Source organism: Punica granatum, chromosome 8 (assembly GCF_007655135.1).
Source record: "Punica granatum isolate Tunisia-2019 chromosome 8, ASM765513v2, whole genome shotgun sequence".
Taxonomy (NCBI): domain Eukaryota; kingdom Viridiplantae; phylum Streptophyta; class Magnoliopsida; order Myrtales; family Lythraceae; genus Punica; species Punica granatum.
In genome coordinates, this window is record NC_045134.1 from 22,738,954 (window position 1) to 22,753,295 (window position 14,342).

A 14,342-nucleotide genomic window follows, 5' to 3' on the forward strand; every position below is an offset into this window, starting at 1 on the left:
CTAGAGCGATGGTATTGTATATCTTTCACAAGGAGAGTCGTGGCCTTCACGAGGTAACCTCGCTAAGCGACTCTAGCCTTGAGTGACCTGCAAAAAGAGAAAGAACGGGAGAGAATCTCGATTTTTCTTTTCGATACTTAAATGAGAATGTATCAAAGAATAGTAGAAGAATTGAACTTGGGATTTAGAGGTATCTATTGTATATTCATATCAAGATATTGTAATCCGTGCAGAATATTTAATAACAAATAACAAGTAGATGTACTTGACATATATGTGATTAGAAATACAATAATCTCTCATATGATATATTGACAAAATATTCTACCAATAATATGAGAGCTATTATGAGCTCATGATGAAAATATATTTAATTGCCCAATCCGGAGTATCAACGTAGCCCCAGGATGGTAAGTCCGGCCGAACGAGGTCGAACGGGTCGGACCAATTTTCTGGTCCCTAACAATTGCTGTGTGTCAACATTTCTCGATATCTCGACCTAATGTGAATGCCCGTTATAAGTCATACCCATAGCGATGGAGGGCATCGGACAGCCGCAATTTACACACCAGAAGAGCTCGGTAAACAATTAAATTGAGCCGGGCTGAGGCACTACTGAGAAATCAAAACTGGCCCTCTTGTGGCTCGGCCCAGCCCACCATGGGTTCTGTGCTCTTCCTTCCGTAAGAAGCTGCCCCGGCAACGTGTACAAAACGTTTGTGCGACACGTGTCCAACATCCTTCTCCCGCCAGAGCGGTAAAATAAAAAAGAAAAATCAAAATTCCTTCTCTTCCCTCCATTTCTCTCTCACTCCTCTCTATCTTCCTCTTCACGATTCAGCCACTGAAGACGAAGAAGAAGAAGTTCTGCGAAATATCCTCTCCATCAGAGCCAATCGGAAGCTCCGCCCTCCGCCATAGCTCACTCTCCTCTTCTCCTCTCGCTTCGTTCTCCTCTGATCCGCCATCCTCCCTGGAGGAGAAGCAATGCTGGAATCTCCCTCGCCGCCCAAGCCCTTTCTCGGCGTCAGCTTCTTCCTCATCGGTTTCGACCCCGATACCCACCGCAAGGTACCCTCCGCACCATCTCTTTGGTAGTATATCCTTCTATTCGTAAACTTCTTCCGCTACACTTGGCTTATTCTCCCTGCTATTGCTCTTTCTTCTAATCTATATATCTGCAGATCCGGGCAAAGCTTGTTAGCAGCGGTGGAGTTGATGCTGGCCAGTGCGGTCCCAACTGCACTCATGTGATTGTGGGTAGAATTGTATATGTGAGTTCCTTAGCTTTTTAATCTAATCCCGCCATTTCTTTTGGTCCCCGTTGAAGCTCTCGACGCATTTTTCAGTCTCTTTAGCAAAAGGAAATGAAGGGGATTAGGGCACATTGACGGTTTTCGTCGCAAATATTTGATTTTATTATCTTCTTTGAATCTCATTTCCTATGTTGATTATGTAGGATGATCCTATTTGTGTCGCGGCTCGCAATGATGGCAAGGTGGTTGTTACAGGCTTGTGGGTTGACCATAGTTATGACATCGGGATGCCTGCGGACACGTCCTCGGTTGGTTTCTGAATCTTTATAGATAATTTTTTAACAAGTGCTCGTTTTTTCTTTTATTTGCCTCCTTATCTTTTAAATAAAAGATTATGTCACTGGAGAATTTAAGAATTTTTACTTGATAGGGAGATGCGCTAATATCGGGATAATTCTAGGCAATGTGCTGTATTGTTTACTATTTCGCTGTAGTTGGCGATTAACTTTCTATCAATTGCTGGAGCTTATCTAAGTGTATCATCGGGAGTGAAATATATTGCTTGGCCTAACTTCATATATAGTCACACGTTGTTTGAGGTCTTTTAAGTTTTAAGACATTTACGACAAGGGAATTTTTTTATTTTTTTTTTGCATTTACGATTATATTTATGATGAACTGTGCACTATCTGTCAATCTGCTGAGGCTTGACAAGTTTATCTGATCTAAATTATTTGCTGATGTGTGGGACAGATTATGTACAAACCTGTTAGAGATCTAAATGGAATACCTGGTGCCAAAGATCTAGTTATGTGCTTGACGGGGTACCAGCGACAAGATCGAGAGGACATTATGGTATAAGCTAGATTTATGAACGATAAGTGTAGTGGAACAAAGATCTAAACCTCTCACCTCCTAATCAAACTATGCTTATATTGAATACGATTTCTTTCCAGATGATGGTGTCATTCATGGGAGCACAATTTTCCAAGCCACTGGTCGCAAACAAAGTGACTCATCTTTTATGCTATAAGTTTGAAGGTTGCTTTTTCTGGTTTATCCTGAGATTAACTTGTATGCCTTTTCCCATCCACCTTATGTTTTGCATAAAAATTATTGTCATCCTTGTATAGGAGAGAAGTATGAGCTGGCCAAGAAAATGAAGAAGATAAAGCTGGTTAATCACAGGTGGCTGGAGGATTGGTATGTTAAAAGATTGCCTTCTAGTGCTGTAACGTTATCTTATGAAAGAAAGAGGACCAAGTACTTTTTAACGCGAACAGAATCCATTGAGATTGTTTGTGTAATATGCATGATAAAGTAACTGCTGTCCCTTTTTACACCTGTGCAGTTTAAGAGACTGGGAAATTCTTCCTGAAGCTAATTACAGCAAGAGGTGAGTTCTTCAAATCTCCTCTAAATGGCTTTTGTCCCTAGTCTAAAGTTAGGGGGAGAAAAACTTCTGCACTTGGTTCTTTTCCATTGTTATGCATGGATTATATTAGTAACGCATTACATTAATAACTAGATTGAACAAGAGCTATTTGATGCATGCTGTTTAAATTTTCTGCTGTGCAGAGTGCATTTACATCATAGGTCCTAGAGATCCCATTAAAGGCGCATTAGAAGTCACTTGTATTAACAATCCATCAACTATGTTATGTTGTGGCATTTCTTGCACATACATGCCAATAAATAGAGGGCGATGGTTTTCAGTTCTTAGGCTTTCATTTGAATTTATTTTGCTGGAAAAGCAAGCTATGCCTTTACAGTTCTGCCTACTTTAGACTTGCTCCACAATCTCATATTTTTGCAAATTTGCTTATAGAATCTGCTTAATCTGTACATGTTTCAAATATCACAAGGCCAGTTTATCTATTGACTATTATACACATTATGAATTCTGATGACTCAATCAGCCTTTTTTTTTTCTTTTCTTTTTTTCCCCTTATTCTTGGTGCGTGTAAACAATTACTGCTTAATTTTTGGAGACTGCACTTTGCCATAGCACAAACCGTCGCTTGCTTAACATGAAAGAGATTTTGACATCATCTTCTGAATAAACAGTACCTATGAACTGGAAATGGTGGAGGCTGAAGTAAAGGATTCTGAAGAAGATAATGACAATAAGTTCGTGGAACAGCCAAGAGAAAATGTCATCAAGAGGAGTCCTACTTTCAAAGTTGGGACTGCTACCTTTTTACTTCCCACAGCAGCGGGTGAACCGTCAAAGAGACTGGATGATATTGGTTCGGTTCAGCATCCATCAGATGTTCCTGGTGTGGAACCGAAGTCAACACCCACAAAAGAGACTAGAGAATCATCAAACGTTAATAATTGTCAACAGATGCTTGGAGGTCTGAATGCGAGCAGTATAAAGGCCTCAAGTCCAACTATCATTAAAGAAGCTTCTGAAAAAACACCTTCTCCAGCTATTTCACAGAAGGGGGCCTTGAGAAGTCCTGAAGCTTCTCATATTGATGCAAAACTTAGTTCCTTAAGTTACTCTAGGAAAGGCCCCAGGAGAACATCACTTGGAATGCAGGATGGCATTGAACTAGGCAAAGGGGACTCCTCAAAATCACCAACAGAAAAAGGTGATGGCAGCATTGGCAATTTGTCCATAAGACTGGAACAAGTAGAAGGTGTAAATGCTTCTGATAATGTTCAGATTCCTTCCACTGTCAATGAGGCAACTGCTGAAGGTACAAAAGGTAAATCACCACAGAAGAGAAAACTAGAAGTCTCCTCTGGTGATTCTATGTCACAGAAAATGAATCAGCATGTAAATTTATCAACATCAGATGCTCCAATCACAAGCAATAGGACTCAGGTACCTGAAGCATCTGCTTTAGCAGGTCAGCCTGTCCTTGCTTCTGCTTATAACTTGTCTTTGGGCCACGAAAAAATCTGCCCGAACAAGATCATTGATTGGGATGCCGTGGGAAAGGAGGTTTCATTTTTTTCATCCTCCAATCGTCCAAATTCTGGTGAAAGACAAGGAAAATCGTACTTGCCATCGAAAGACGTTGGTTCAGGGACTGACGGGGACAAAAAGACTGCATCTCCTGCCTCTGAGATAATGCCTATAGTAGGAAAACTTGATATAGCTGCAACCCGAGCTGATGAAACAGTAGACAGGAGAACTGAGAAGCAAGCTCTTAAAGTTTCATCCTCGAGGAGATTGGAGGAAGATATCACTATTGCTACAATCCCTGAATGGGGAAATGGTGATATGCTTGATAGAGAGAATGAGAAGGTAGATGAAAACCAGACTAGGAAGACGATGGTTGCTAAAAAGAAGACTTTAGGCTCTAGGCCTAAGCTTTGTAAGTCTGCTAACTTGAAAGGTTCTATATACCTCAAGGATGATGCTTCCTTAGACAACACTAAGAATTCTTCAATTGATGGAGAGGAGATGACTGTCCCTGACAATTCCTCCAATAGAAATGATGGTAAAGCGTCCTCTCCACACAGGGATGTTGAAGCATTAGATGGGTTGAGGAGTGTAAGTGTTACTCAATCTCGGGATATGGCTCAAGATGCTGCAGCTGACATGGATGATGAGACCGAGGCTCCAGATGAGGATAATAGTGTTCCTGAGAAGAAAGACAATGGAGAAAATTCCAAGAGGGTGGAAACGGCACCTGCTGCAGATGCAGCCAAGGAAGAGGAGTGTGCTCATGATGCAGCAAATATGTCCGATCCTAATGCATATGATGTTGAAAAGGCGAGTGATGTGGGTAGATTTAAGCAGGGTGAATCAGTATCAAAAGGCAGAAACGGGAAAGGAAAATCCACTGAAGGGAGAAAACCTTCTACAGCTAATAGGAAGCGGAAGGTTCCCTTAGCTACAAAAGAGAGAGTGGATCATAATGGAACTGCGATGGAAGAGAAGAAGAGACCAAAGTCAAATGGAAAAACCAAGAGCGAGAGAAAGTTTGAGATCTCCTCAGAGGCAGAGAAGGAGAATAAGGTGGTTGTGAATGCCGATCATAGTGTCAGTGGGGCCAAAATGCAGTCTAAGAAAGCATCTTCGAAGTTTGAGAAAATAGCAGTAAAGATGAACCACGAGCCTGGAGAAACAAATGCTAACTCTACTAAGGTGGTTCACCGAAGAAGTGAGCCTGCACGGTTTATATTGAGTGGACATAGACAACAAAGGAAGGAGTTTAAGCAAGTCATTCGGAAACTGAAAGGGAAATTTTGCAGGGATTCCCATCAATGGTCTTATCAGGCAACACACTTCATTACACCAGGGCCCATTCGAAGGACAGAGAAGTTTTTTGCTGCTGCTGCCTCTGGAAGGTAAATCATGCCCTCTGTGCCCTTCACATATGAATTATGCCTAGTCTTTAGTTTCATGCGTAGGGCTAAGCTTGATTTATTTTCTTATTTGTGCATAGACAATTTGTTCAGAGTCAATTTCCCATGTTGGTGATTTCTGTTATCTAATAGGTTCAAGCTTATCTTTTTATTAAATGCAGGTGGATCCTTAAGGCTGATTATCTGAGTGCCTGCAATCAGGCAGGGAAATTCCTCGATGAAGAGCCTCATGAATGGCGTGAAAATGGCCAAAGTGCAGGGACTGCAATTAATTTGGAGGCTCCGAGAAAATGGCGGCTCTTGAGGGAGAGAACAGGACATGGTGCATTCTATGATATGCGCATAATAATACATGGAGTTCTCATTGCACCATCCCTGGTATGTTCTCCCATACTCTGCTGATCATTTTTCCTCAGTGGGGAAAAAGGATTGCCACCTATAATATGGTTGTGACCAATATCCTTTACCCCTTATTTTGCTATAGTTTATCCTCCTCACTACCATAAGATGTTCCTTCGAGTTCAATCAAAGCCACGGATAAACTGATAAATTCACAAAAGTGCTTATGGAATTCTTGTAAATCTTGGAAGATGCCCTCGCTTTAGTTATTAATCCTAACTTTGACCAGAACTCCATTAGTGGCGGATCTCCTCAGAGCTCCTTTAAGGATAGATGTTCCCTTTGTTTGAGCTTTGGAGTGATCAAACTAAATCCGGTCTTGTTGAGGGCCTTCTTGGCCTTTCAAGGTCACTTCAGCCCTTCTACCTTGGGAAGGCTGAGAGGGCTCTCTGCGAGTTCTTTGCCTGGCTTAACCTAGTAGTTTGGCTGTGTTGGGGAGATGCTGTTGAAGAAGAGGGTTTTCTCTAAACTAGATAATAAGTTCAGTGAGGTTATTGTGATCATATTATTTTGAAGCTTGTCAACTTTGATTACAAACTTCGATAGTAGCAGTGAAATTTTGAAAACTTCTGGTGAATCTTAGTTCAGATAAATGTTTACATCCTATTTTATGGCTTCTATTGATATCACAAAATTTTGCCATCTCTCTGTTGGAGCAGGATACGTTCAAACGGGTTGTGAAAGCTGGAGATGGGACGATACTGGCTACTTCCCCGCCATACAACCGCTTCCTGAGCAAAGGAGTGGACTTTGCTATAGTTGGCCCCGGGATGCCCAAAGAGGACATCTGGGTGCAGGAGTTCCTCAAACACGAGATTCCCTGCGTACTTGCAGATTACTTGGTGGAGTATGTTTGCAAGCCCGGGGAACCACTTGAGAAACACGTGTTATATAACACTCATGCTTGGGCAGAGAGTTCGTTTTCTAGACTGCAGAGAAAAGCCGAAGAGATTGTGGTCCCGGAATCCTCAGACAACAGTGGCGACCTGAGCTGTGCAGTTTGTGGATCGACTGATAGAGGTGATGTGATGCTGGTCTGTGGTGATGACACTGGTACCATTGGTTGTGGGATTGGTACTCATATTGATTGCTGTGATCCTCCGCTCAAAGCTGTTCCCGAAGAGGATTGGTTGTGCCCAGTTTGTAGCGGAGGCAGAGACAGTTACTCCAATTCTGGTATGAAAAGGAAACGGGAAGGCTCGGTTTTGAGGAGTAAGCAGTAGTCTATTTATGGACATTCGACTTCCCATCGCACGAGGAAAAAGAATCACATTTAAGCATATTCCCTGATTCGGGTAATTATGATTTTACCGTTCTATCTGTAAGGAGTATCCTTGGAGGCCGAAAAGTATAATTTGTTGTAAAATCTCGTAAGAGCTGAGGGTTGACGCGTCGTCAGTTGTTTCACTGTCTGGCTCTTTGGCTGTACAGACTGTTCCGATCCATCAGCTGTCTCGGGACTAATAACGCTGTTAATTTAGCCATGTCCGATGTATGAAGGTTGTATAAGCCATAAAAGAGACTTTTTAGGATGCCACTATCCAAATTGATGCGTGTTTTGAGAAGGGTCTTAACTGCTTGGCTTGCCGGACTAAGTCTATCGCTTTATTCGGGGCTCGGACTTGGCTTTTCTCGGGTTTCTCTTTTAGGCCTTAAAAATTGACCTTGAAACGAATGGAAGGACAAATCCTACTGCATAATATCGGTCTTTTGGGTCCTGGAGTTTTGTTTCAGTTAAGAGAAATGCTAGGAGGGTTGTCCCACACTGGATGCAGCGCCGTTGTGAACTCCCTAGTGAATCAACCATAGCTGGCCAAGCAAAAGGGCTCAGTGCATCCGAGCCGGCCTCTATTCCCGCTAGATGCAATTAGACTCCGAAGTTCGCTTGAAACACTGCAAAATAATGCCCAAAAGGAAAGATCTTGCATCATGTCAAATACACCTCATGCCGAGGAAGGAAAACGTCTAGGAAGTAGCAATGATCAGAATGACACATTTGTACCTGGATAGCGATTAAACATGGTCATTTTTCTTCACGTCGATTGAAATATGACCGAGATCACAGCGGGACGGGCATATAAATGTAACAACACCAGCACGATAAGCTTCTATATACTGGATCGTTTACTGTATACGTGATTGTAGTGAGAACTATTACCAGACTATCCAATGGCAAAATAGCAACAAAATTTATCCAAATCTGGAACAAATCAACCAGAAAACGTACAGCCTCTGATCATATATATTATATGACTATATTAACTAAGGGGGGTCAATACTGAAGATTATATCCCATACCGAACTTACTCTGTACATGATAGTTGCTTCACAAAATTTTTCTGGCAGCCCCTAGAGATTTGCCTTCTGACGAGCACACAGCTGACGAACCGAACATGAATGTGCTCCATCAGGAACTCTTTGATTAGCAACTCAATGCCGCATATTTCACAGGGAGTGGACGATTATATCCCACCTGAGCTAACAAACTTCCTACTGCAGCCATGTCCCTGCAGAAGACTCCCCGATGAACCGAAGGATCAGGACATACTTTCTTCGCGTTGCTGGTCAAACTGATCTGTTTAGGAGCAGAACTTTCTGATCTTTTTGGGGCGATTGGTAGGGAAGATTCTGCTTTAGGTTTCGGCTCATGGGTTTTTGGCACTTGAACTGCTGCTTGTTCCGCTTGTAAAGCAGCTGCAGCCTTCTTTCTCTGCTTGTCGACCTCTTCCTCATCCATTATAATAGACGCGATACTGGCATATGCCTTCTGGAGCAGCCTATAGAGTAACAAACCCGACATCTTCGCTCTGTCCTTTATCGAATCAAAGTCATAACCCTGTTCGAACTCACACTTATCTAGAAAATCCAAAGCCCTGTTCGGCTTGTGCTTAAGAGAAAGCAACCGATAAGCCCTCTCCAGCTCTGAACGTGAGCAACCCCTTCTCAACCCGATCAAAGCATAGTAATCGATGTGTCCAGTATCGCCAGTTGCCATCCTTTGCTTCAGTTCTTGAACTTTTGAGGTGAGAGCGCCCAATTTCCTGGGAATTTCCTTGTAATGCACGTTCTGCTGTTTCCAAGCGGGAACCGGGAGTTTCCGGTCTCGCAAGATCGTGTTGTAGAGGAGTCTGAGGTGCTCGAGATCGTGCAAGCAATCAGGCAAGCACCGAATGGATTCCAGGAGGACAGCTCGTGTTTCTAGGGCTTGAATGCTGGTCGGGTTCAGGGCAAGCGTTCTATTGCAATCAGCAATAGACTCTACAACCCGTCCAGCTGATTTGAAGGCCGTGGCTCGTAGCATGTAGCATTGAGCGAGGAACCATTGTGGGGCACCATAGCGTCCATCTATGATTTTGCTAAAGTGGCGAATGGACTCAGAATATAGGCCAGCATCAAGGGCTGCAAGCGCAGCTGCTTGGCGACGAAGAAGGAACTTTATGTGGCCAAGGAGATGATTTATGGACTCGCACTCAGATGGGCCTTTGGGTGGGGAGCTAGGAACCAAAGATGCGGTTACGTCGGTCGAGAATTGGGCATTGGATAGTGAGAAGCTGTCCTCCGACAAGTGGATGCTTTCACGGCGAAAAGCGGCGCTGTTGAGTCGTTTCCATGTCTGAAGGAGGGCAACGGCATCCTCCATCAGGCCTAAGTGGCAGCATGCTTGACCTAGAACCAAGTACCTGCATATTCAAAGAACACGGGTTAAGCAGCATGCTAGTTCAAACCTAGTCGACTCCCAGACACTTTCTCAGACTGGTTATTCATGATAAGAACTTGATGTTGTAACCTGAGAACATCCAAAGGTTAATATGGCTTGTTATACGCATCGTTCAATGACTGAGATTTCTTCAACTGCAAGAAGCCAAATTCTTTGCAAGCAGTCTTTAGTTAGTTTTCCGAAAAATTGTGGCTCCAACTATTACTACTGTAAAATCCTAATCAGGAATCATAAAACCATCAGACCTCAAACAAGAAAAAAAGACACCGAAAGGGGAATTTTTTATGGGTAAATTGTGCCATATAACCTAATATATGAAAAAAATTTTAGTTCTAATCCAAACTTGATTTTTTACCTGAAATATCTTAATGTTGACGTGTTGATTTCACATCTAGCCTGAGATTAACTTTCCATCCAAAATTGACGGAATTGCACACGTGGTACGTTAATTTTGTAACATTGTGCAATTCCGTCAATTTTGAACAGAAAGTTAATGTCGGGTTAGATGTGAAACTACCACGTCGACGTTGGAATATCTCAGATAAAAAATCAAGTTTGGATTATAACTAAAAATTTCTTGAAACGTTAAAACTATGTGATGCAATTATTCCATTTTCTATTGATTTTAAAAAAATTCTGCTTGTAGCTGGATTACCTATTGGTCACATTTATATATTTTTTTTTCTGGGCAATTTACCGATAAAATTTTCTTCTCAGCAGAATTCGGAACTTGTGTCATCACTATTTACTAAGGCCTTTTTAGCATTTTTTTTTTTTGGGGTTATCTTTCTCGCCTAAAACAGCCATGGCAAATCAACCATTTTTTAGCTCCAGGTTGCAGAGGACACTGTGGAAAGCAGTCCAACCCTGACAAAGTACTTTCTGAAACTTCAACTTCCAATTTTCTGTCTGAGATGAATAAATTACATATCTTAAATAAAATCTCCTGCTTAAAGCTGAATTCAATTCATGACCAGGTCGATGGATCCCCGGTCAGGAGAAATCTTAAAAATGGGATCTGAATCCAACCCTGAAAACAGGCTCTACGATCCTAAGCTGACGTCTATTTGCGGTAAAAGCAATAGGGTCCTCATTGATGGCTGGCGGCTAACGCATTTACTCATTACTACTCCCACCAGAAAGAAAACCCCTTTCTCATCTCATCTCATCTCATCTCCTCCCCTCATAAATGTTTTGCCCATGAAAAGATGAACCTCACAACCACCATTCCCTGACATCAAGAAAGAAGACAAACTGATGAAGAGGAAGAAGAAGAATAAGATAGAGATGGATTAATTACCTCCATTGCCCTTCCTTGTCGCAGCTCCTGGTCAAGCCCGCCATGACTTTCTTCTTCAGGTCCGAAATAGAGAAGCACCTCAAACTCGGCTCCCTGCTCCCCGGCGAGTCACGACCCGGCAAGAGGGTGGCCTGCTCTCTGGACTGCTGCTGAGAGGAGCCATCGGACGATGAGGAGGAGGAATCGTCACTCCCCATTTTGAGGCTCGGGATGTAATCCTGGAGCATATCGGCAATGTCTCTGAACCGCCTGAGGTGGAGCAGGGATCTCGCCTTCAGCTCGAGAGCTTGCTCGAGCCGAGGCGATAGCTCGAGCGCAGCATCGAGGAGACTCAGCGCCGAGGTGATCTCGCTCTGCTCTCGAGTCGCGATGAGGTTCCGCGAGTCTCTGATGTACTTATCCACGACCTATTGAAATCAAAATCAAAATCATTAGAGAGTTTCCAAATGTACAATTCGCAACCAATTCGGCGGGAAGCAGATAAAATCGTGCCAATGGCGAAGACTGGTCATCGGCATCGTTGGGGTCACGTAATTGATCGAGAATGGCATAGAAATAATTCAAAATGCTAAAATCATAAGATGATGGTGATGTTAATAGGAATAGCATCGAAGCAGTATCAGAGAAAGACTAATCCACGAGCAGGACAGATGGTTCCAGACAGAGCCGCTTGAAATTGAATCAGAAGCCATAAGACACGGCAGTGAACGCCGGCAGTTTCTACCGAAGCAAGCAAACCGGCGGAGCGCGCGCTCCGATGCGTACAAAGACTTGAAATGCAAGCCAGTTGACCGAACGGAACAGAGAGACAGACTCGCACTCGATTCATCGGAAACCAGCGGGAAACAGCTAATGAGCGATTAGAGCGAAGCTCGATAGGCACGCACCTTCCGGTTGGTGAGCCACCAGTACTGTCTCCTCTCGCCGCCGCTCAGGCAGGAAGCGGCAGAAGAAGCCATGTCCGACCGTCGACACCCTACCTGGCCTCGCCTCTCACCCTCTCCCTGTCCCTCGATCGACCTGCTGGCGCCGCCCTCACATTCCGGTGGCGTTCTCGATCGTCATCGGAGGCAAGTCAACACAATAATAGCACACACATTGTATACATCTATATATATTGAAGTAGTGCGAGAAAGGGCGAAAGGGCGAGAGAGGGACTTGAGCTGCGAGCTGTGATATATAGAAGAAGAGCGTGAATGAGCAGAGAGCGACAATGGCAGGTTTGACCTTAGAGAGAGAGAGAGAGAGGAAGAAGAGGAGAGAGAAAGCTTAGAACCTGCAAACGCCATTAGCTGTCAAACCGCCATTAGCTGAGATTCTCTCTTTCTCTCTCTTAGTCTTCAATCTCTCTCTTCACAGGTCGTACGACAGAGACCGTGAAGTGACTAGTGAATGGGTGGCATCGTAAGATTGTTTCTATGTGGTGTATTATTATTATTATTATATTGGAAATTTTCATTTATCATTATTTTTAATTTGTGTTTGTATATGTAGTGAGGTTTCGAGAAATTGTTACATCAACTTAGACCCGAGCCAGCTGTTAGCTAACTCGCAAACTAAGCTTGTATTTAAATTTTGAGTTGGGATTCAACTCAACTAATAATGTATGGGAATATATATATATATATATAAATGTGAAGGTAAATTGAGAATTTATTATTTAAAATTATCTATAAAGATAGTTAAAAAAAGAATGAGTGAAAAATTCTCATTAAATATACAAAAGACAAAATAATTATAATTATAGTATTAAATTTGAGAAAAAATAGAATTAAGTTGAATAAAATAAAGTTGAAATATAGTAAAATTTTGATTAAAAAACCAACTAAAGCCAAATATTCAGTGAGTGGCCTATCTCATATACGAGATTATCATTATCGGTTGTGAAAAAAGGACTAGCATGTACCATTGACCCTTACCAAAGCCGATTTTTAAGGGTTAGAGAAATATCGTTTACATGAAATCAGTTAAAATCTAAGATGCGTAGTAAGAGCATCTTATCATTGATTGTGCCCGAGAAAAAAAGAAAGTATCATCGATTATGAAGAAGGAATAGTCCTGGCCAATAAAAAAAATAAAGGTAGGAAGGAATAGTCAATATTGATTAAGGACAGTCGTTGTTCTAATTAATTTCGACTAACTCAAAATGATGAGACACTTCATTTTTTATTATAAAGATGCCTACGACTTAATATAAAAGTAGCGAAAACGTAAAAAGGTATAGAATTCTCGCTAACAAAAGATTTAATCCATGACATTATAGTTCAGAGTGGCGATTTATGGTACAGCATCAGGTCCGTAGCTTCATGTGATAATTTATCGGACACACGAAGTAAACTTGACTTTTACAAAACTAAGTGATAATTAATAGTTGAGAAATAAATATTAATTTATTTTATGAATTATAATGTACCCAAAAAATAATTATTTATTATAAATTACAAAAGATGGGGGTTGGGGTGGCGACTGGCTATAGCCGGTGAGAGCAATGATTGTTACCTTCTGCACCCAGTGACACATCAATATGTTCAGTCCAATCATAGGATTATTAGTCTGTTCCACTCCTTTACACATGGCAACAACCCTTATTTTAGCAAAATGAAATGACGTAGGTAGCATCTACCTAGCAATGACATCGTGTGTAACATTTCGTATTTTTAGTTTAAAAATATTTCGTTTAAATATTTAGGTTGTATTTGGTTGTAGAGTTAAGTTAATTTAAATTTTGGTTTTAAGTGATTTATAATGATTGTGTTGTTGAATTATGAGAAAAAATGTAAAAAAAAAATAATAAATAGTTGAGAGAAAGTAATAATTATGTTGTTGAATTGTGAAAAAAGTAATAAATACTTGAGAGAATTTAATATTAAAAATTAAATTAAATAGTTAAAAAAAAGAAAAATAATAATTGTAATATTGAATTGAAGATAAGTAGAGTTAAAGTTGAGTAGAGTGGAGTAGAATTAAAAAAAATTATTTGCCAAACAGGCCCTTAGTATTTTCGATAATCAATGATTAGTATAAGTATTATTTATTTCTACTTTAAATTTAAATATCTAGTTTACAGTCGAAGTATGTAATATTTTGAATAATCCATAAAAATAGTAACACTACTAAATACTTAAATTGAAATATTAAACATTTAAACTAAAGTATCAAGTATGTCGCATGTTAGAATTTTCCGATGTATGTATATTAAGTATTTCAGAGGAAAAAAAATACATGGGTATCTCTGGATTGATAATGAGTCAACATTAAGACCCTTATATGCCTTGAACTTATACTCAATGCAGTCAATATAAGTTCCCCAACACATTTTCGGTTTTCCTGAGAGACGACAATT

At 41.2% G+C, this 14,342-nt stretch overlaps 2 protein-coding genes across 2 annotated transcripts; one reads left to right on the forward strand and one right to left on the reverse strand.

Moving 5' to 3' along the window:
* The first annotated feature begins 712 nt into the window (after positions 1-712).
* Positions 713-7,546, forward strand: LOC116187665 (BRCT domain-containing protein At4g02110). Its single transcript, XM_031516541.1, has 10 exons — positions 713-1,071; positions 1,185-1,274; positions 1,460-1,564; positions 2,010-2,111; positions 2,213-2,297; positions 2,390-2,459; positions 2,608-2,652; positions 3,324-5,564; positions 5,744-5,960; positions 6,641-7,546. Exons 1-10 carry the CDS (start codon positions 988-990, stop codon positions 7,202-7,204), a joined length of 3,603 nt encoding a protein of 1,200 aa, XP_031372401.1. The 5' UTR covers positions 713-987; the 3' UTR covers positions 7,205-7,546.
* A 511-nt stretch (positions 7,547-8,057) lies between these two features.
* Positions 8,058-12,222, reverse strand: LOC116187666. Its single transcript, XM_031516543.1, has 3 exons — positions 11,887-12,222; positions 11,000-11,406; positions 8,058-9,661 (listed from the first exon to the last, which is right to left on the reverse strand). Exons 1-3 carry the CDS (start codon positions 11,956-11,958, stop codon positions 8,404-8,406), a joined length of 1,737 nt encoding a protein of 578 aa, XP_031372403.1. The 5' UTR covers positions 11,959-12,222; the 3' UTR covers positions 8,058-8,403.
* Positions 12,223-14,342: the final 2,120 nt, after the last annotated feature.